This window comes from Leiobunum rupestre, chromosome 11, assembly GCF_980474605.1.
Source record: "Leiobunum rupestre chromosome 11, qqLeiRupe1.1.hap1, whole genome shotgun sequence".
NCBI lineage: Eukaryota > Metazoa > Arthropoda > Arachnida > Opiliones > Sclerosomatidae > Leiobunum > Leiobunum rupestre.
In genome coordinates, this window is record NC_143394.1 from 19,698,995 (window position 1) to 19,723,112 (window position 24,118).

Here is a 24,118-nt window from a genome sequence, read left to right on the forward strand (position 1 = left end):
GAATCTAAGCAGCTATCGGTGGTTCTGTGGTAGAGCGCTCGACCTGGGTGGCGCATTTGTTTTTAATCAATAGAGAAACGCTAAATTAGAATTTCTTCGATGCAATAATTTCAATTTCAATTCTATTTCAATTAAACCAAAATTTCGTACTCTATTAAATACGCTTCCGATAAAGTTGAAGGTCTAATTTTCAATACGGCGTAACAAGTGTCGGTGGTTCTGTGGTAGAACGTCCGCCTGTCAATCAGGAGGTCTAGTGTTCAAATCCCACCCGATGCGATCGCAAATTGATACTAAGACGAATACCGTGTACAACTGGTGGAAACCCTGCCATTGGACGTTGAGAGGTAGCATTACACTCAGCACTCGGTCCGTCCCAAAGTCATTAAGAAGAAGTTGGAGAGAAAACGCCCATATAAACGCAACAGACTCAACATGCACAACCATCAAAACACAACAAACTCAACAATCACAACCTACGCATAAACATTACAAAAACGTAATACACCAAACCGTCACGACGGTGAGCGAAAAAACACCATCCAAACCAAACCGCAAATGCATCCGTTAACGCTCACCGTCACACGGTGGTTTTGCCAACCCTTTGAGAAACTGCGTACGCAGTGATTACACTTTGCACCGAAAATGCGAACGCGTTCGCAGGCCTGACAGACCCACAGACCCACAGACCCACCCACAGACCCACAGACAGACACGGTCGTTGTATAACCCCTCCTAGGGGACTTTGTTCCCTCGGAGAGGTAAAAAGTGTATTATTAAATTATATTAGTTAAAAAGTGTATTAAATTATAATCCTAATAGTTAAAAAGTAATTTATATTAGTTAAAAAGTGTATTATTAAATTATATTAGTTCAAAACGTTATTATTAAATTATATTAATTAAAAAGAGTATTAAATTATAGGCCTAATAGTTAAAAAGTAAATTATATTAGTTAAAAAGTGTATTATTAAATTATATTAGTTCAAAAGGTTATTATGAAATTATATTAGTTCAAAAGGTTATTATGAAATTATATTAGTTCAAAAGGTTATTATGAAATTATATTAGTTTACAATATAGTAAAAAAATGCGTGTAAAGAATATAATATATTAAATATTTATTATAATATATATTATAATATTCCTCATGAACTATTCGAATCGAGTAAAACTGTTGTTTTAAACCACCCAAAAAGCATTTTTACAAATCTGGCCAAAACAATAATTTGAGAGCATTAATTTCGTTCTCATTTCCGGTTTAAGAAACGTGAATGGCAAGTGGAAGTAACGTCAATTTGAGCGCACCGTGTATTTGCCTAATCCACTACATCCGCGTAAATATGAAATGGCTCTAGGTGGCAGGAATTTATCTGACCAAGCTGTTCCCAGGAGAGGTTTGGACGCTGGGCGGAGCGCTCTCTCCAAAATGACCATTCGGCCCTTCAAAAAGATAAACTCGAGATCCCACCCTCTTCAGTAGGAGCGGCGGAACTTGGCTACCCTAGATTTGGGAAAATTGCCCACTGCCTCAACGAAGAGGGGAAATGTGGCAACTGATATTTTCACGAAATCAAACTGTGTTTGAAATTTAGTCACTCACGACTAACTAACTTATGAGTGGAATAAATTATAATTATATAAATTTCGCCTAAAAAGGTAAATTTGCGTAGTAGAAAAATAATAACATAAAAATTATTTAATAATAATGTAGTTGTCTAAAACCATTAATATTGTTTATATCATAAGTAACATAAAAAAATTAGTATGGCAACCAGCAAAACGTTTCAGAGTTATTGCACAATCAAGGCGTAGCCCAGCACAGACCCTCTAGTGTCCCAATATGCTCAGGGCAAAATATATACATATATAATTTCACTTAATTCCGTTGCGGGTAGAGCTGAATTAAATTATGATGGTCGAAAAAAGGTTCAGCAACAAAATTAGCGTTCAATTAATAGAAAGTTTCATACTTATTGATATTATGTGACTTATGTTTATATATATAAGTAATATCTCTCAACAGTTTAATTTTTACATTTTATATTAGTCGGTGGTAAATTTTAAGCCATAATGCGGTGTATTTAGCCGGTAAAAAACGCCTATTAGAAACGGCTTTGGATACATTTTAATCTGGACCTTTCTATTGTAACCATATATTTGTAAAGAAAATATAAGGATATTTTCTACATTATCCCACGTCAAAAGTTTATTCGTTAAAATATGTTCAAAGATTACCATACTTTGCCCCATAAATTTGATCTGAAAAAAAGGCTATAACGCGGAAATTGTGAATTAAAATTACATTCTACACTTCAGAATTCAGTACCTTATTAATTCAAATCATAAATTATTCCCCAAAATGTAACTTTCAGTTAGTGGTTACCTTCTGCTGTAATATCTCGGGTAAAAACCGGATACAAAATTCAGTTATAGAAAACGGTTTAATTTCTGTAGTTTTATACAATTTACTATGATTCATCTAAATATTATCTACAGATGATAAAACAAAATGGTTAATTTGATTTTTATATGGTTAAAACGATCTATATGTTATCAGACAAAATAACAAATCTACTTTTGGTCCACTTGGACTAAATGAAACACTTTGGAGTTACTTCTTTTCCGTATGGAGTTCTTTTTGCCCATGGCGAGCTGTTGCTTTTTTATACTCATTTTATATGAAAGATATATTCCTCTCTGCTAAAGCGTGGGATTTTTTTGGAGAGAATTCGTCCTACATTCAGGACTCATTAGATTCGAAAGCCGCAAACCATTTCGCTTTATCCCTTTTCAGAGTGTTTCCTCCAAAAGAACATTTTTATAAGCGAAGAAATCATTTCGGAGCGTTCAAACCCACAAAAAAAGTAAAAACAAGTTGGGACAGTTATATTCGACGATGTTTTATTTACTAAGAATTAACATTGAAGTCTAGAATACATTTAAATATCTCTTTCCTAAGGCTAATACTTCTCGTGAAAAAAAACCGGCGAAATTCTTGCGGAAGAAAACCAAGAAAATCTTATGGAAAAATCATTAAGTCCTTGTGAGCCAAGAAATTCAGATGAAAAAATAACGACATCCTTGTGAATGAAATCGAGAAAATCTGATGGAAGAATAAGGAAATCCTTGTGGATGAAAATTAAGAAAATCTTGTGGAAAAATTGGGAAATCCTTGTGGATGAAAATTAAGAAAATCTTGTGGAAAAATTGGGAAATCCTTGTGAATGAGAACCAAGGAAATCTGATGAAAAAAATTAGGAAATCCTTGTGGATGAAAATCATTAAAATCTGATGATTAAATGAAGAAATCCTTGTGGAATAAAAGCAACAAGATCTTATGGAAAAAATGGGAAATCCTTGTGAATGAGAACCATGGAAGTCAGATGAAAGAATCACGAAATCCTTGTGGATGAAAACCAAGAAAATCTTAGGGAAAAATCGGGAAATTCTTGTGAATGAGAACCAAGGAAATCTGATGAAAAAAATGGGAAATCCTTGTGAATGAGAACCAAAGAAATCTGATGAAAGAATCACGAAATCCTTGTGGATGAAAACCAAGAAAATCTGATGAAAAAATGACGAAATCCTTGTGGATGAAATCCAAGAAAATCTTATAAAAATAATGGGAAATCCTTGTGAAGGAGAACCAAGGAAATCTGGTGAAAGAATGACGAAATCCTTGTGCTTGAAATCCAAGAAAATCTTATAAAAATAATGGGAAATCCTTGTGAAGGAGAACCAAGGAAATCTGGTGAAAGAATGACGAAATCCTTGTGCTTGAAATCCAAGAAAATCTTATAAAAATAATGGGAAATCCTTGTGAAGGAGAACCAAGGAAATCTGATGAAAAAAATGGGAAATCCTTGTGAATGAGAACCAAAGAAATCTGATGAAAGAATCACGAAATCCTTGTGGATGAAAACCAAGAAAATCTGGTGAAAGAATGACGAAATCCTTGTGGATGAAATCCAAGAAAATCTGGTGAAAGAATCACGAAATCCTTTTGGATGAAAACCAAGAAAATCTGGTGAAAGAATGACGAAATCCTTGTGGATGAAAACCAAGAAAATCTGGTGAAAGAATGACGAAATCCTTGTGGATGAAATCCAAGAAAATCTGGTGAAAGAATCACGAAATCCTTGTGGATGAAAACCAAGAAAATCTGGTGAAATAATGACGAAATCCTTGTGGATGAAAACCAAGAAAATCTGATGAAAAAATGACGAAATCCTTGTGGATGAAATCCAAGAAAATCTTATAAAAATAATGGGAAATCCTTGTGAAGGAGAACCAAGGAAATCTGGTGAAAGAATGACGAAATCCTTGTGCTTGAAATCCAAGAAAATCTGATGAAAAAATTATGAAATCCTTGTGTGTGATGAAAAAAATTGGGAAATCCAAGTTTTACAAAATAACTAAAGCATAAGGAGTAAAAAGTAGGAATTCCTCAAAAAAAATAACGCAATACTTGTGGATGTAAACCAAGGAAACCTAACGAAAAAGTACGAAATAAAATCCTAAAATCCATGTGAAAATCAACTAAATGAAACTACAAAATTAAGTTACACATTTCCTATTTGAAATTTTAATATTTGCAATTAGAAAATGTGAAATATTGTCATATTTTAAATTAAATAAATTAATCCTTCCTTAACAATTGCAGCTTTGATAAACGAAAATATAGTTTGTTATTATCATTATTTTTAAAACTATTTCATCAGAAAAAATATATTTATAAAGTATATTTTACATTGTCAGGTGTAGTACAACACTTGGTTTACGATACTTCGGTCTAAATTTGGCCAACTGGCGCCTGTAGAAGTGTTCCGCACGCCTAGCGCCGATGTTCAGGGGGAAGTTAATTTACGGGGTAGGGCGACTACTATCGCCATCTACGGGGAGGGTCAAGTTACTTAAAGGTGTAAATTCAAATTATGGCCAAATTTCATAATTGAAAAGAAACACGCGGCTAATACGCGACTTAATTAAGAGCAGCGCCTACAATTTTAGTAGCTCATTAAAAATTCGGGGTATTAAAAATGCGGGTTTGCCGAAGACAGAAGGTATTAGGGCTATATTTAGTAACTCTAAGGAGTCCTTGTCCTCCCATCCCCCTGCCTCCCCCCCCCGTTTCAAGAAGCCATCGATTAAAAGCTGTCTCGAGCAGGAAGCGCCAATTTAAAACTCAAACAGAAGTGACATAATCACCAGAAGTACGACAATCAAGGTTAAATAATAATAAAAATCAGATAGGCTAATACCCAAGGAAACCACCTTAGGCCTAAGTCATCAAGAGACTTTTAAAGCCATTACTTCAGGTGCCCGGGCTACAATGCGTAGGAGGGTGGTGGCAAGCCCTTCAAGCCAACAGCTCCCTACAATAACTATTAACGTTAACCTCAACAAGTTTTTATGAAAGGGGAGACCGAAGAGCTATGGGGTAGTCCCCTTTAACCAGTGGGGGAGATAACTTGCAAACTCAACGCAGAAGTTGTTCCGAGTTTTCACCCTTTGCCTCAAGCTGGGATCGAACCTGGCTCCTTTCGCTGCGAGGCGAAAGTGCTAACCACTCCGCCACCCCACGGAGGTAAAATAAAACTTGCCTTGATGATAAAACCTGATGAAACGCAAAATTCAAACCAACTAGCGGCACCTAGTGAGATATCCATCAACTAAAAATCTTAATTGATATATTTTCCCCACAAAACAATAGACAGGTTAAGCCACCCATCGAAAACGTGTAGGAGTGTAGACGATAAAGCTACGTCCATACTCCTACAAGTTTTCCCGTACACGTTTTCCTTCGTTAGCTTAACCTGTCTATTAACGAGGCCTCGATGTAAAGGTTCCAAATAAGAAATGCAAATATTTTATTAGGGTCCTGCTTCATTTATCTAATTTTATTTGTGATGCATAAATCAACGAACTATCTTTACGCGTGTTCCTATCGCGTTCGAACGTATGGATTTAATATCTCTTCTCTGTATAAATTCTGTCACGACAAAAAACGATTGAGCAATTTGAAAATCTCTTTAAATTTAAAGTTTTTAACAAATTCATGAAGTGGAATAAAGATAGATTCACCATCAATTGTATAAGTCCATATTGAAGTATGCAAATTCCATAAAATATTTTATATTATATTACACAGGGTTGCCACAGTTTTCCCTGATCATCTCCTGAGATTTTTCCTGACTTATATTGTGCCAAGATTTTGTTTTTGTTTAACCTATATTTTAGTAATAGTTACCTATTTGCAACCGAAATTAAATTCCCTGACATTTCCCTGACTCTTAGACTAATTTGTAAAATTCCCTGAGTTTTTTACCCATATTCAAATTCCCCGACTTTTCCAGGAATTCCACGTTTTCCAGGTAACGTGGCAACCCTGTTATATTATATTAAAATACTACCAATGGACATTAGCTAAATAAGCATTTTACGATCAGACTTGTGAAAACAAAGGCTGTAGTTGTGGTTTCATATTATATTTTAACATTACTAGCTACTTGCGCTAACATACACGTATTTATTTATTCTGAGGAAGAATGGAAATTTAAACAGTCTGCGCGTAATAAAGCTACGTCTACACTCCTACGCGTTTTCTAGAGCGCACTTGACACGTCTATTGTCATAGTTTAGTTCCAATAGGTGATTCCGAAAAAGATCGGTGGTCACATGATTTGGTTACTTTCTGTTGTATGGTTAAAGTATTTGAGCACGCGCATTATTTTTCATTTTCAACGCGCGTGCACAATCGCGCGAGCCACAATCTACTAATATATCAAGAGCGCGCGCCCATAAAATTAACTCTTTTGTACATGTATTTGTCGATATTATATTTCAGAATCAACTATTGTTGACTTTATTTTGTAATAACTAATCAAATATTGAAAGTAAAATGAAATTGTTTAAAACGTTAGATGAACAGGAGAAAATTGCTTTTTCAAGTGTCAATGCAATCATGAAAAATCACCAGGCCCGTAAGTTCCGAATCAAAAGCAATTTAGTTGGATTGCAGACGCCCTATACAAAAATGGCAAGGATATTCTACTCCTCCTGGCGGGCTCATTTGGTACCACGATTTTGAAAGTGGAGGAGAGATTTAGTCCAATTAATACCAAAACCGGTGAAGTTTGTGGCAAAAATTTTGTATGAAAAATATTTAGCTTACTAATAGACTAACTTTTATACGCTATTATATATTTGAAATCAAGCTTAGTCGTATAAAACATAACCGGCCAGTTTTTAGGAAGAAGGACAAGGCTTAACAATTACTTCGAACAGCTAAGATTTTGATATTTTTCTTGTAACATAATTTTACTTTGGCGGTAAGGATCAGATTTTGTTGTAGTATTCTTTTGTTACTAATAACTTTAGTTCGTTTTAATCTCACACAGAACACTGCAAAGCTTCCAGTTAAATCTAGCTAGTATCGCGGCAATCAACATTTTTATAAACATTAATTTTATGGTAAATTGGAGTCTGACTTACGGGGACCTTAAATGAACTTATCGTTAAGTGTTGAAACTTTACCGATCTCCATGCAAACAAAAAGGTGTATGAAGAAGTTGAACGCCTACGTCTTGCAGACTGCGCGCCAAAGGGCTATGCTCTTCATTCGCGTTTTAATGTAGAAGCTAATCTCTTCATAACAGACTAAAAGTGAACTGCAAATCCAAGGCGCATCTCGCCAACTATATAAATACTCATCAGTGCTTCCACTTGGACACTCTCATTTCTCCCTCTGTCGGTTCTAATAAATCCCTTTTTATTCCTTTCACAATTCTTGAACTAAAACAATAAGATTTATAATTTTTAGGCCTTATATAAAGAAAAAAAAATTCTTAAAAATATTTCAAAATCTATGACACACTTCCGAATCCGAGATAATTTCATTCGTGGATTCGAATAAAGGTAGACGCGCGGTATTTAAAGTACTTGACCAAAATATTTCTAGCGAAAATTAGGAAAGTTCCCAAAACCCTTCATTTTCGAAAAAAATCCCTTACTTTTCCCTTTTTCCCTCTCTTCCAAAATAAAATCCCTTTTAGGTCGGAAAATCCCTAAAAAGGGATAAAATCCCTCAAAGTGGAAGCGCCGCTGCCAATGTTATAAATCGCGTGACAATGAATCAATTATGAAGCGGCTTTGCACCAGCGGACTCGCGACGACGATTAATCTCGCCACTATTGAGATAAACTACAGCGTGTGCCGCTAGCAACGTACGCTTTCTACAGACATTCCATTCAGCCTATTATTCTAGCAACAGGACATAAACGAGTAAACGAGACCAAGCAATACTAGAAAACCGGTCTCGAACCTTACCCAGAAACACGACGTGTGGACATAGTACGTTGATAAGCACTTAACGGCGAACTCCGAAGTTGTCGCGAAGATTGGGACGGAGCCGAGCTAATGATGGGGCCATAGCCCAGCGGTGATGACGCCGCACAGCCACGGGGCCAAATAAGGCACGGGCACATGCGGTAGCCCCCGTAGGGCCAGCCGCGCCCATACGAAAACGGGGGAAACGCACGGGCCCGAGGAAAACAACACCACCAAATTGAAGGTTTATCGAGAGGGTAGAAATCCCGAGGTACGACACACGCTCTCGCGATGCGATAGAAAAGTCCGATTGAGACGAGCCAAACGCTGCCTCTCTAGTTGCCGATTTCGGCCGGCAGGTCGCGCCTCCGTCCCGCGTTAACTTTACGAGCTGGAAAGTTAGAGAGCTCCTCTCGCATTTCGTTCGCCTGCCGCTAGGGTTTCTCTTTGGAACGTTCAAATCGGACATGTTGCTATATTACTGGGTATATAAGAAGGGCGCACTATTCTCTTTTGTGAAATTGTGCCGAAACAGACGCGTTTATTTATGCTGATTAAATTTTTTGATAAATTTTGTAAAACTATTCTAGTCACGATATTATAATATTTTATTTTTAACCTACGCATTGTTATTATAACAGATTAATCCGTCTATTACACTGGCAGTGTAAGTAATATAAGTAGCATTGCTAATCTGAAGAGTTGGGACGAGTTCCCGATGTTAAATCATAACTTAAAACGTATGTCTTTAAGATCGATAAATTTTAAATCAGGTTTAGAGTTTGTACTAGGAACCTTATATTCTTAATTCTGAAGGTAGGTCATGTTTGTTGGCACTATGAAATTGCGTTAGTGGAAAAAATTAGGAATTTCGTCGTCTACAGGTCCTATGCGGTAGTAATGGTTCTCTTGGGGCCCGCAATAACTGTTTTTCTGGGGCGCGGGCCTGCTCTCAGCTGCCCTGAATAGATAAAATGTCGCGCTAAATATTACCTATTATTATCAGGAGTATATAATATTTTCTGGTTGAAAATTATTCATCTCACTTTATTGCTAATTTTTCCCGCTGATTTTACAAAAACGTTTTCTGAAGTAGTAACTTACTAAAACTATTTAATTGGAATTTTGGAAAGAATATGATTTATTAATAAATAATAATATCGAAGTTTAATTTCTATATTCTTCGACTATGACGTATTTTATATAAAGTATAATTAGATCTCTCTTTGTGAATTTAACATTACAATATGTTTTTTTAACGGAAACTGTTAAATATATAACATTCGTTTTTGTTGTTGTTGCTCCAGTAACATATACTAAATTGTTTTCTAAAACTGAAGCTATATATATATATAGTATTATTTAATCAACCAAGGTCAGTATTTGGGAGTTCATTTTACGATGTAGAAACGACATGCAACTCTTCTCGTGTTATCTGGCTGATGACGAAATTTCCGTTTGTGGCAAGTACGTGTTGGAGACAAATGTTAGTTTTCTTAGTAAAATCGATTACCGATAACGATAGGTGACGTCATCGCGGATTGATAGTTCCGTCCCCTTCCGTCCGAACGCCCCCGCCGGGACAGAGGAGAGATGTCGGCTGGTTCGGCCGGTACCTCCCCGCGGTTCTCGGTTTCTTTGCATACGATTTACCCGCAAATCTGGCCGTCAACGCCTCTTTTCCCCGCATTCGGACGCCCGCCATGTTTCGATTCGGCCCACTTCACCAATTAATAAATTACATTTTTATAAATGCAGAAATTGGATATTTATAAATGAAGAAATTAGATATTAATAAATGAATAAATTAGATATTTATAAATTAATTAATTAGATATTTATAAATGAAGAAATTAGATATTCATAAATGAAGAAATTAGATATTTATAAATGAAGAAATTAGATATTTATAAATGAAGAAATTAGATATTCATAAATGAAGAAATTAGATATTTATAAATGAAGAAATTAGATATTTATAAATCAATAAATTAGATATTTATAAATGAACCAATTAGAGTTTTATAAATGGACCAATTAGAGTTTTATAAATGGACCAATTAGAGTTTAAAATAAATAAATTAGATATTTATAAATGAATAAACTAGATATTTATAAATGGACAAATTAGAGTTTTATAAATGAATAAATTAGATATTTATAAATTAATAAATTGGATATTTATAAATTAATAAATTAGATAATTATAAATTAATAAATTAGATATTTATAAATTAATAAATTGGATATTTATAAATGAATAAATTAGATACTTTTAATCTATGTGGAGGAAAATATGTTAGCTAAGGGAAAAGCGATTGTGATGCAAATCAATAAATGACTATTGAAAATCAGAAAGTAAAATGGTTTAAATTCGGTAAGACAAACGAATATTTCGTGACGACCTTACATTAATACAAATATTTCAGAAGATAAATAAAATAAATTTATAAATCTAGAGAATGAAAATGAAACAAATAAATTTGCATAAAAATCTATAGAATGGAAATAAAATTTATAAATCTGGTGAAAATCCATAGAATGGAAATGAAATTTATAAATTTGGTGAAAATCTATAGAATGGAAATAAAATTTATAAATTTTTCGAAAATCCATAGAATGGAAATGAAATTTATAAATTTGGTGAAAATCTATAGAATGGAATTAAAATTTATAAATTTTTCAAAAAATCCATAGAATGGAAATAAAATTTATAAATTTTTCAAAAAATCCATAGAATGGAAATAAAATTTATAAATTTGGTGAAAATCTATAGAATGGAAATTAAATTTATAAATTTGGTGAAAATCTATAGAATGGAAATAAAATTGATAAATTTCGTGAAAATCAATTGCATTGAAATAAAATGAACAAATTTGGTGAAAATCTTTTAAGTGAAAATAGAGATTTGGTGAAAATCTTTTAAGTGAAAATAGAGATTTGGTGAAAATCTTTTGAATGGAGATGAAATTTAGAAGTTTGGTGAAAATCTTTTGAATGGAGATGAAATTAAGAAGTTTGGTGAAAATCTTTTGAATGGAAATGAAATTAAGAAGTTTGGTGAAAATCTTTTGAATGGAAATGAAATTAAGAAGTTTGGTGAAAATCTTTTGAATGGAAATGAAATTAAGAAGTTTGGTGAAAATCTTTTGAATGGAAATGAAATTAAGAAGTTTTGTGAAAATCTTTTGAATGCAAATGAAATTAAGAAATTTTGTGAAAATCTTTTGAATGGAAATGTAATTAAGAAATTTTGTGAAAATCTTTTGAATGCAAATGAAATTAAGAAATTTTGTGAAAATCTTTTGAATGCAAATGAAATTAAGAAATTTTGTGAAAATCTTTTGAATGCAAATGAAATTAAGAAATTTTGTGAAAATCTTTTGAATGGAAATGAAATTAAGAAATTTTGTGAAAATCTTTTGAATGGAAATGAAATTAAGAAATTTTGTGAAAATCTTTTGAATGGAAAGGAAATTAAGAAATTTTGTGAAAATCTTTTGAATGGAGATGAAATTATGAAGTTTGGTGAAAATCTTTTGAATGGAGATGAAATTTAGAAGTTTGGTGAAAATCTTTTGAATGGAGATGAAATTAAGAAGTTTGGTGAAAATCTTTTGAATGGAAATGAAATTAAGAAGTTTGGTGAAAATCTTTTGAATGGAAATGAAATTAAGAAGTTTGGTGAAAATCTTTTGAATGGAAATGAAATTAAGAAATTTTGTGAAAATCTTTTGAATGGAAATGTAATTAAGAAATTTTGTGAAAATCTTTTGAATGGAAATGTAAATAAAAAATTTTGTGAAAATCTTTTGAATGGAAATGTAATTAAGAAATTTGGTGAAAATCTTTTGAATGGAAATGTAATTAAGAAATTTTGTGAAAATCTTTTGAATGGAAATGTAAATAAAAAATTTTGTGAAAATCTTTTGAATGGAAATGTAATTAAGAAATTTTGTGAAAATCTTTTGAATGCAAATGAAATTAAGAAATTTTGTGAAAATCTTTTGAATGGAAATGAAATTAAGAAATTTGGTGAAAATCTTTTGAATGGAAATGAAATTAAGAAGTTTTGTGAAAATCTTTTGAATGCAAATGAAATTAAGAAATTTTGTGAAAATCTTTTGAATGGAAATGAAATTTATAAATTTGGTGAAAATCTATAGAATGGAATTAAAATTTATAAATTTTTCAAAAAATCCATAGAATGGAAATAAAATTTATAAATTTGGTGAAAATCTATAGAATGGAAATTAAATTTATAAATTTGGTGAAAATCTATAGAATGGAAATAAAATTGATAAATTTCGTGAAAATCAATTGCATTGAAATAAAATGAACAAATTTGGTGAAAATCTTTTAAGTGAAAATAGAGATTTGGTGAAAATCTTTTAAGTGAAAATAGAGATTTGGTGAAAATCTTTTGAATGGAGATGAAATTTAGAAGTTTGGTGAAAATCTTTTGAATGGAGATGAAATTAAGAAGTTTGGTGAAAATCTTTTGAATGGAAATGAAATTAAGAAGTTTGGTGAAAATCTTTTGAATGGAAATGAAATTAAGAAGTTTGGTGAAAATCTTTTGAATGGAAATGAAATTAAGAAGTTTGGTGAAAATCTTTTGAATGGAAATGAAATTAAGAAATTTGGTGAAAATCTTTTGAATGGAAATGTAATTAAGAAATTTTGTGAAAATCTTTTGAATGGAAATGTAAATAAAAAATTTTGTGAAAATCTTTTGAATGGAAATGTAATTAAGAAATTTGGTGAAAATCTTTTGAATGGAAATGTAATTAAGAAATTTTGTGAAAATCTTTTGAATGGAAATGTAAATAAAAATTTTTGTGAAAATCTTTTGAATGGAAATGTAATTAAGAAATTTTGTGAAAAATCTTTTGAATGCAAATGAAATTAAGAAATTTTGTGAAAATCTTTTGAATGGAAATGAAATTAAGAAATTTTGTGAAAATCTTTTGAATGGAAATGAAATTAAGAAGTTTTGTGAAAATCTTTTGAATGCAAATGAAATTAAGAAATTTTGTGAAAATCTTTTGAATGGAAATGAAATTAAGAAATTTTGTGAAAATCTTTTGAATGGAAATGAAATTAAGAAATTTTGTGAAAATCTTTTGAATGGAAATGAAATTAAGAAATTTTGTGAAAATCTTTTGAATGGAGATGAAATTATGAAGTTTGGTGAAAATCTTTTGAATGGAGATGAAATTTAGAAGTTTGGTGAAAATCTTTTGAATGGAGATGAAATTAAGAAGTTTGGTGAAAATCTTTTGAATGGAAATGAAATTATGAAGTTTGGTGAAAATCTTTTGAATGGAAATGAAATTATGAAGTTTGGTGAAAATCTTTTGAATGGAGATGAAATTTAGAAGTTTGGTGAAAATCTTTTGAATGGAGATGAAATTAAGAAGTTTGGTGAAAATCTTTTGAATGGAAATGAAATTAAGAAGTTTGGTGAAAATCTTTTGAATGGAAATGAAATTAAGAAGTTTGGTGAAAATCTTTTGAATGGAAATGAAATTAAGAAATTTGGTGAAAATCTTTTGAATGGAAATGTAATTAAGAAATTTTGTGAAAATCTTTTGAATGGAAATGTAAATAAAAAATTTTGTGAAAATCTTTTGAATGGAAATGTAAATAAAAAATTTTGTGAAAATCTTTTGAATGGAAATGTAATTAAGAAATTTGGTGAAAATCTTTTGAATGGAAATGTAATTAAGAAATTTTGTGAAAATCTTTTGAATGCAAATGAAATTAAGAAATTTTGTGAAAATCTTTTGAATGGAAATGAAATTAAGAAATTTTGTGAAAATCTTTTGAATGGAAATGAAATTAAGAAGTTTTGTGAAAATCTTTTGAATGCAAATGAAATTAAGAAATTTTGTGAAAATCTTTTGAATGGAAATGAAATTAAGAAATTTTGAGAAAATCTTTTGAATGGAAATGAAATTAAGAAATTTTGTGAAAATCTTTTGAATGGAAATGAAATTAAGAAATTTTGTGAAAATCTTTTGAATGGAAATGAAATTAAGAAATTTTGTGAAAATCTTTTTAATGGAAATGAAATTAAGAAATTTTGTGAAAATCTTTTGAATGGAAATGAAATTAAGAAATTTTGTGAAAACCTTTTGAATGGAATTGATAAATATGGTTAAATATAAATACATATGGTGAATCCAATGAAAAATCAACAGAGTGAATTTGGTGAAAAATCAACAAAGTGAATTTAGCGAAAAATTAACGGAAATAATATGGTGAAAATGAATAGGATTAATTTGGTGAATATGAATAGAATTAATTTGGTTTACAATAATTCGACCAAAAAACAGTGAAAATAATTAAGAAAAACCAAATTGACGTTAAAACTTTACAAATTAATTTCGGAAATTTCAAGAGGAAAATTTTGGGAAAAATGTATCGATTAAAAGTTGAATAACTATGCTCGAAATAAATTGAAATATTTTTTTGTACAAAGCAGTTTACGCATTAGTTTTTGAGAGCATCTTAAATTTTACAAACTGACTCGAAATTTCAGAACAAAATTTGTAACCTAATACCAAAATCAAAATGAGATGAAAAACTTGGTCAACTCGATATTTTCCGAAGCGATGCTTTTAATAAAACAGAGTGTCTTCGATGGTTGATTTGAAGGAGAAACCGCGGTAAGGAAAGCATTAAATGGAGGCTATATGTCAAAACTTCGAAGCAACAAACATAGTTTTTGAAATTAGATTTGAGTTTTGAAAACAGCGCCACGCGCGCCGGCCTGCGCGAAATATGGATGCCAGAGGAGAGAAGCTCAATTCGAGGGAATTCCTATAGCGTGACTAGTGGCTGTAAAATGTATCCCAAACATACAGCAACAAGATAAGAGTGATGCCGACCGGGGGAAAGCAGACCAGGTTTACCCTAGCGCCTTCTTTGCAAACTACTCAAAGCTACTAGAATCTCGACAGTAGTAAATGTCGTTATGGGTCGTTCCATGACTATTATGGGTAGAATAGCCGATTCTTGTTCGTCTAGTAACACTACGATGATAACTATGAGTAATGTAGTAATTACTACTTTAATATGATTTGGTAAAGAATGATAACGATGTGTAATATCTGAATAATAATCGTAGAAATAGTTTACAATGACAAGTCAATGTGCGAATTACCAATACCCAATTTGCTACGTTTATGGGTAAAATAAAAGTGTATGGGTAATTTCCAAGTATAATTTCAGATAAGTAAACCTACTTTTTACCAATTCTACAAGCCTATAAAGTTCAGTCTATGGGTAATTAGATATTGTTATAATGATAAGTAAATGGGTATTTTTCTTTGCTACTTCAAATAAACTCGCAATTTCCCGATGCTACAACTAAACGAAAAGGGGTACTTTTCCAACGCTAAATCAATTGTAAACGTCTAGGTAATTTACCCATGCCACACCTAAATGTAAAGGGGTACTTTTCCAACGCTAAAACAATTATAAACGTCTAAGTAATTTACCCATGCCACACCTAAATGTAAAGTGGTACTTTTCCAACGCTTAAACAATTATAAATGTTTAGGCAATTTACCCATGCTACAACTAAACGTAAAGGGGTATTTTTCCTAATCTAAAATAACGATAAGTGTCTAGTCGATTTTCCAATGCTACACTGATTTGATTATGGGTAACACATTATTTACAACTCTAGGCAACCAACGTGTGAAAGTAAAACTCAGAACGGTTCGTCCCGATGACGGTGTTGTTTACGGTAATCCTAAAAATTTGTTCCGGAAAAACTGAGCAAGCTTCGACGTCGCTTTGGAAGTTACGACCGTCTCTCCGCTGGCAAATAGCTTTTGAGCCTATCCAATATTTCGGCGACATGTAGATGGCGCTTGCCGTCTAGTCGTTAACTCTTGGTCAGAGAGAACTTTTGTTTATGGATGGTCAAAATTGAGCCTAGGACTATTCCCAAATCTTTTCGGCGTAAAACTATTCATCAAAGTTATAAAATAAAATAAAACCTTTTTTTAGAGCCATTCGCCAGAAATGGACGTGAAAGTATATTTCAAAGATTTTCCCATTAACCCCGTTTCTTGACGAAATTTGGGACAGTTTTTTGGGAAAAAAGTTTCCGTATCAACACCGATTTTAGCGGTAATGCATACGTCAATTAGGACCCTCGAGAACAGGAAGAAAACTGGGAAAACCGTAACGAAGATAAATAATTTTACGCGTTTGCACCCACAAAGAGCTTGACTACGGTAGTTTTTATAATTATAATCCATAAACGTGTCAGTAAGCGATTGCGGAGTGAAAGTAGAATTGACGTCAAACCCAAAAAGAAGTACGCGAAAAATGCCCAACTTAAAATATATTATCACGTTCCTATGACGACGAACTAGTTATTAGGCTTAATGACTTAGTCTAAAGTCCACGATAGATATGCGTTTGAAGCGGAAACGGTACAATTCCCATCCATTCCCGAACACAACAGTACCATTTCCATCCATTCCCGATTTCAAAACTATCATTTCTATCCATTCCCGAACTTAAAACTATCATTTACATCCATTCCCGTACACAAAAATACCATTTCCCTCTATTCCCGAACTCAAAACTATAATTTCCATCCATTCCCGAACTCAAAACTATCATTTCCATCCATTCCCGAACTAAAAACTATCATTTCCATCCATTCCCGACCTCAAAACTATCATTTCCATCCATTCCCGAACTCAAAACTATATTTTACATCCATTCCCGAACTCAAAACTATATTTTACATCCATTCCCGAACTCAAAACTATATTTTACATCCATTCCCGAACTCAAAACTATATTTTACATCCATTCCCGAACTCAAAACTATATTTTACATCCATTCCCGAACTCAAAACTATAATTTACATCCATTTGCATACCTAAAATAAGAGATCAATCTGATTCCCGCTGTATTTCCACGGTTACTATGGTAAATGGTAAAAAATTAATTTCCATGCAGTTCTCTAAAGTTCACTTAAATTTAAGATACAGACACACTTATGTAAAGCATAATTTTAAACTTGGGCTGGAAACTGGGCAACATTTATGATTTGCCTGTTACAAATTCTTGTGCAGGATTTCATTTCGGGTGGTGGATTTAGCTGTGCACTTTCATTTTCGCAAATGGACTTTTCTCGTTAATTAATGTTAACATACTTAAAAATTTGGATAACACTCATATTCATTTACTTTTGGTCTCATGGAATGTTACGTTTGAGCTGGTCACTTATAATAATTTCTAAAGATCAATTTATCTCATAAAACGATCTATGCATCCACTTAAAGCAAGTGTCGGCTCGACGTAAAGTAGCTCTTTTTTCAACAGATGCGACGTCGCATCTTCGACATCAAAATAAGATAGTTAAGCAACATTTTGACCCAAAAAGCGATAATTATAGGTACCCCTCGCGTTGATTGTAAATTGGTCAATAACATCAATTACAGCAATTATAAGCAATCTTTTTACACGGGATATATAATTTAGGTTAAGTCCACTAAATAGAGTATAAGCTGTCTAAATATAATACTACAATGACTCTGATGACGTTATCATTTGGCTATTTTTAATTTAACTTCCTTGTACCACGCTCTCCACTAAAGTCGCTTTTTTTTTTCAAAGAGTAGGGGAAATTCATTACCATCTCAAAATACAGATGGCTTTAAATATGCCAAGTGTTCCAAAGAACACATTTCAAAAATTCAGACATTATGATTACTTTAAATTCACCATGTACAAAATAGTCGGCCCGACTACAGCGATTTTCAGTCGGAATGTCCTACCCCAAAAGCAGTTGGTCATGCTCTATGTAGTCGTACAGCTGGCCAACAATGTAATTGCATTTTGCCCGACTAATAGCTGGCCTATAAGCCAACCAATACCCCCCGAAGCAAATCAAAGTTGGGAAGCAGATTTTATTTTATAGTCGATACGTTCTAAAGGCTGTCGCACACTATGTAGTTTCCCGTACCGGCAACAGTTGCTGGTACCAAAACCGGCGCTGCTATCGGCGATGTATACCGCACACTATGCGAGTAAAATATGAGGCTGATACCGGCGATCACGCGCTCGGACCAAATCCGTCACCCGTACCATGGGCCAAATAATGATAAATCCAGGACATGACTCTGGTACCTTCACGCGTACTAAATCGGCCGTCCACTAAAAGACACAGGCGGCCATTTTAGTAGGGGGGAAAAGGAGGAAAAAATAAAAAAAATTGGGGGCAAAATCAAGCAAGTTTCCGGTTTTCCGAACGCCATCTAGTGATGACTGAGTCGGAATTCGGAAATAAGTGGCGGTTGTAATTCGAAAATCCTGCCATATTTGGCCCCTCATTTTTTGATAAATTTTAACGATTCTAGGAAAGTATATGTTTAATATTAAATAATTATATATATTATACTAATTATGAACTTAGTACGTATAAAAATAAGTACTTCCTTTAATAACCACACTATATATGATAACTGTGAATAAATATTCCAGGATATTTACTACGACGACCACGTGTATTATTTTTGAAAACTGTCCCTAAAAAATTTGCTCCCAAAATGACGTAGGTCCGCGATCGCGCGTTTTTCCCAATAGGGGGCAATAGTGATCGGGTGTTAGCGCTGTTGGACGGGTTTTTCGCATAGAGTCATGTCCTGGATTTATCATTATTTGGCCCATGCCCGTACCGAGTTCAACTAGCCTCAACTTTTTGTCGCTCCTCTCGGAGAACCGCTCTGACGTCACGGCATTCCTTATCTCTTCAACCAATTGGGAGCGAGAAAATATTGCGCAACTTTTGAAACACCAGTGTGTTGGGATATTTCTTTCTTTCGAAAGGGTTTATTGGTTCAGTCAGTAAAAACATGGCAGAAAATGATATAATGTCCATTTTATTAGAAAACGGTAGGGATGTGACCGATTCGACGTAATATTCGTATTTCCATAGCAAATAATTCAGTATTTTTTCTTAGTTTAGTAAATTCTAACTACGCAGCTTTATCAAATAAGAATGTTTCACTAAATTATATAACAGTTATACGTCTAGAAAATCAAATTAAAACGTAATATTTACAATACGAAAAGATAAAAATTGTAATACTAGAAACCAAAACAAACGGATGCGCGCGCACTCCCGGTCTCGCGTATTTTGTAACAGTGCTTCCTCATAGTGTGCGACTGTACGAAAAAATTCACCGGTATCGACAGCAAAATTCCCCGACGCAACGCCGTTAACGAAAACATTTCCCCCCCCCCCCCCCCAAAAGTTTTGGTGCCAGTACCAATTTAAAGATTTTTTTCTATAGTGTGCGACAGCCTTAAGGCTAAAAAGGTCTCTCTTTAAACAACTAAATATGTAAATGGGGGCCTGATCTATATCGAGACACCGCTTACATTTAAAAATTCCGTTTTTTATAATAATCAACGTATTCTGAATTCCTAATAAATTTTATTCTCGAACTATCAAAGAACAGAAGTCGAAATCTTTGTTAACAATAGCTCCTCCAAACTAATTTAACAATATGAATATGATCTACTTGAGTAGAGAACTTATTGTAAAACCAAAGATTTTTCGACTAAACACTTGAACTCTTTTGAAGAAATAGAATTTTGCAATTATGGGGCGGTCGGTAGTAGGTTTGTACGCGATAAATTTTAATTCAATCCTCATTAAATACATACGCCCAACTGTTTCTTATTGAATTGTTCTATGTTCAAAATTCAAATTCAAATTCAAATTCGTGTAATGCGCGCACAGTATTTATCAACAGGCCGTTTTGTTGTCGGCTCATCAGTCTGATAGATATCCTTCAAAGAGTCGGGATGTCATACTTAATTTAGTTTTGGCATGGCATCACACTTTAAAACGAACAAATTTATTAATTTGTAAAGATTAGTAAAATGTATTCAAAATTTTATAAATGTTAAAAACTAAGGTCGGTATTACCAACTTAAAAAAATGAATAATAATCAGTAAATGTAGTCGGCAAATACAACTTATCGGAACTGACCACAGTTTTTACAATTTATGAAACGAATACGATAATTAAATTGGCCCAAATGTTTAATGTATTTTACATAGAGTCGCTTTTCTCGGGTAAAGTCGGGAAAACCGACACGACTGTTAGCCGACTTTCAAACCTCTAACCGACTGTTAACCGACATGGGCAGCTTTCATCTTGTTAAAGTTTAATTTAATAAAGATCTAATTACAAAATGCATATCAATTCTTTTAAAATATACGGCTCATTAAGAGGATAAGAACGCAAAATACGGCTAGAGTAATCATAGAGTACAAAAGCCTTTTGGAACGTATTTCTTAAAGCAACTCTATCATTGCCCTGTTATTAGAGATGGCCGTGAATCTATCTGATCCTTCGAAAAATAGCGACTTCTCTGGTGAGCGTGGTGCCATCTTTTTATGGCAAAGGAAGCTAAAATTTAAAATAGCCAAATGATAACGTCGTCAGAGAGCCATTGTAGGGTATTATATTTAAACAACTTATACTCTATTTAGTGGACTTAAACCTAAAGTATATATCACATGTGAAAAAAATGTTAATTTTTTTTTAATGTATGTTATTGGCCAATTTACAAACGATCCAATCAACGCGAGGGGTACCAATAAGTGCCCGCCTTTTGGGTCAAAATGTAACTTAACTACCTTGTTTTGATTACGACGATAGTGACATCTGTTGAAAACAGAGATACTTGGAGTCAAGCCGACACTGGCTTTAAGCCTAAGTGCCTAGAATGGTACAATTCGTTAGGCTTATTAAATGCACCGAAAAAACCCAGTACGTTTTCCTAACCCCTATAATAAATCCGCCAAATAAACCTTTGCAGAAGTCGCCAAGAAAAATAAATTCAAGTTAAAAAGTTGCAACTGGAGACTGTACAAACTGTACAGTTTAGCTTAAAGTCTATCGCAACTTCACAAGTATAGCGCCTAATAAAAGCGCTGGCGTTTGACTAGTACCCGGACCGTATTGAGAGCGATTGGGCTATAATAAAAGGGGAAAAAAATTGGCTTTCTCCTAAAAACTCATTTATTTAATCCCATCTCTCGATTTGGGCGTGAGCTTTAAGAGTTTCTCCTTCATTTTATTTCTGGGCCTTTTACCCAGTAAAACCCGCAGTATGAAAACTTAGCAGCTAACCTTTCTCCGGTAGAGAATACAAAATGACCGGGATAGACTGTAGAGAATAGAGCAGTATACAGGGTGTTTCAAAAAGTTACTCAAAAATATTTACGAGTTGTAGGGGTGAGTTAAAAGAGCGCCAGAGAGCTTTAAAGTGTGGCCTACTAGCCCCCGGAAGTAGACTGCAACAAGCACCAAACCAAACAGCAGGGAAACGCGCAGGGGCGTAGGAACATTCTAGAAATTGGAGGGGGCAAAGATAAACGAAAAGGGGTCTGGAGAATGGTTTTTAATTTTTAATGGAGTGTAGCTTCTCCGAATGCATGCGTACTTGTTACTACTATGTAAATTGGCGGGAAAAGACTGAAATTTAAACACAGTTGAGGTTCTATAAACTGTATATGCTTTTAAAATGATAATTTGAGTCTTTTGAAGATTTCAACTGACCAAAGGTTGGAGGGGGCAATAACATTAGTTGCCCCTCCCAGAAAAATTCCAGGAAGGGTCATTGCCCCCCCCCCTGCCCCTCCCGGTTCCTACGCCCCTGGAAACGCGAACATTTAGGTTTGGGTTCGTGTGATAGGTAAAAAAGGACTTTGTAAACAAATCGAGGTAACCAGCGTAAAAAAGTGAACTTAAACAGTATTTAAAGTCCCTGCTGCTTGATTTTGCGCTTGTTGCAGCCTACTTCCAGGGGCTAACAGAAAGGACTAGTGGAAACGGTAGTGTATGGAGTAGATGATCTAGAAAATAAGTAGAAAGTATAGAAAGGCAATTTTACACCGAATCACACTGGACGGAAATTATCCGTTTACTTCAACGCTAAAAGTGTGCACTAGTTGCACATTTTCAAATAGTTTTATTTAAAAAAATTTAATATTAGAAAAACGTTCAAAAGAAAATAATAATCAGCTAGGCTAATACCCAAGGCACCACCATAGGCCTAAATCATCAAGCGACTTTTAAAAGAACATATCGCTGACGTACGACTAAAAAATTCGGCATACATTTACTAAAAACCACATATGTATTATAGTGCAGTTAAATGACGCGAAAAAGTAGAAAAGTCCGTTATAAAAATGGGAAAAAAAATCTAAACCCTAAAAAATTTAAAGTATGTGATAAAACTTTAGATAGATCTTCGAGTCAATAAGAAATTAAAATTGATAGCTAGAATTTCCAGCGGTAATAATAAAAAAAATAATAATCAGCTAGGCACCACCTTAGGCCTAAGTCATCGAGCGATTTTTAAAGACTTTAATTCAGGTGGCCGGGTTACAATGCGTAGGAGGGTGGTGGCAAGCCCTGCAAGCCAACAGCTCCCTACACTTTCTAATACCGTTAACCTCAACAAGTTTTTATGGAAGGGGAAATCGAAGAGCTCGAGGGAAAACCCCTTAAATCAGCGGGGTGAGAACTTGCAAACTCAACGCAGAAGGAGACCGTTTTAGCCCTATAGGCTTTGTCGGTTTCAAAAGAAAAGGACACGCAGCGCCTGTCGTGGCGAGATCATGCGTAACTTGGTTAAAAGTTTTTCCCCACCCCTATTGTAATTAATGTAAAGTAGACGATAATTAAACGGTAATTAACCTACCAAATGATAAAAGAAATATTCCACTGACAATTTTTCCCGTTTATATGAACTTAAATGTAATATAATATCGTCTTGAAAAATCGTTTATCGCTTTATAACATTCAAAAATAATATTTTTAACGCGTAGAATTTAATTTAGAAAATCAAACAGCTGCTGTCTAGGTATAGTTTGCGTTGTCAACCCGCGTATTAGAAAGCAAAATGAGATTTTAGAAAGTAGGTTGTAATAGTTCTTTTTATAAACTAACGTGGCCTTATTGTTTAAATGTTGCTCTTACGTCACAGTCTCTTACTTTCACAAGCCTACTAGCACGCGCTACAGCCGCGAGGAATATAGGTTTTTTAGCGCGTGTGCAAATCGCTCGTGCGCAAAATATACTAATAAAGCTGTGTCTTGTGACGTAAAAGCAACATTTTAACAAGTTGGGCAAGACTACTTTTTATTTTATAAAATCAACTATTCGAAACGATATTAATACTTTTGACGAATTTTGTATCAGTGAATTATAAATATGACTTGAAATAAGTTTCAAGGTTTATTTAAAAGCTAGTTTCATAACTTTTCATCCATTGGTTCGTTCCCAATGTATGTAGACAAAACATTTTAAGGCGGTGCACAGTCTTAAGCCTCTGTTTAATTTACCGCGTATTTTGAAACGCAAAAACCCGAATACTAACGTTAAATGATGGCAACGCTAATTGTAATACGAAACAAATAACGAAATACGTGCGATTTTGGTCGTTAAATGGACTTTTAAAATATTTTAGAGAATCTACGTATGGAAAAGGTCAAGCTCTTTTGGTAGACAATCGTATACTTAATGTTAGGGAAACAGTTAACGAAGACAGCTTAGTAGTTGAATCAAGGGCAATGCATACGGGAGACGTCGGTGACTAAAAAAGTCTACGATATAACAATTAATGTAAGTAATTTAATTTTAATTGTCATATAATTTCTATAAAATATTACTCTAGATTGTACAAGATAGAAGTATTTAAAATTCACCAGGAATCTCCCCTCTCT

At 33.5% G+C, this 24,118-nt stretch overlaps 1 protein-coding gene across 3 annotated transcripts in view; it reads right to left on the reverse strand.

Annotated features, from left to right (window-relative positions):
- Positions 1-8,597, reverse strand: part of Ih (hyperpolarization activated cyclic nucleotide gated potassium channel Ih) — a 93,844-nt gene extending 85,247 nt beyond the window's left edge. For 2 of the 3 annotated variants that reach the window (XM_090162511.1, XM_090162510.1), the window contains exon 1: positions 8,331-8,596. In XM_090162511.1, coding sequence (XP_090018637.1) covers positions 8,331-8,488 — 158 coding nt within the window. In that variant the 5' untranslated portion in view covers positions 8,489-8,596. Of the gene's footprint in view, positions 1-8,330 lie in introns of all 3 variants that reach the window. The other variant, XM_090162509.1, reaches the window with a different exon arrangement.
- Positions 8,598-24,118: the final 15,521 nt, after the last annotated feature.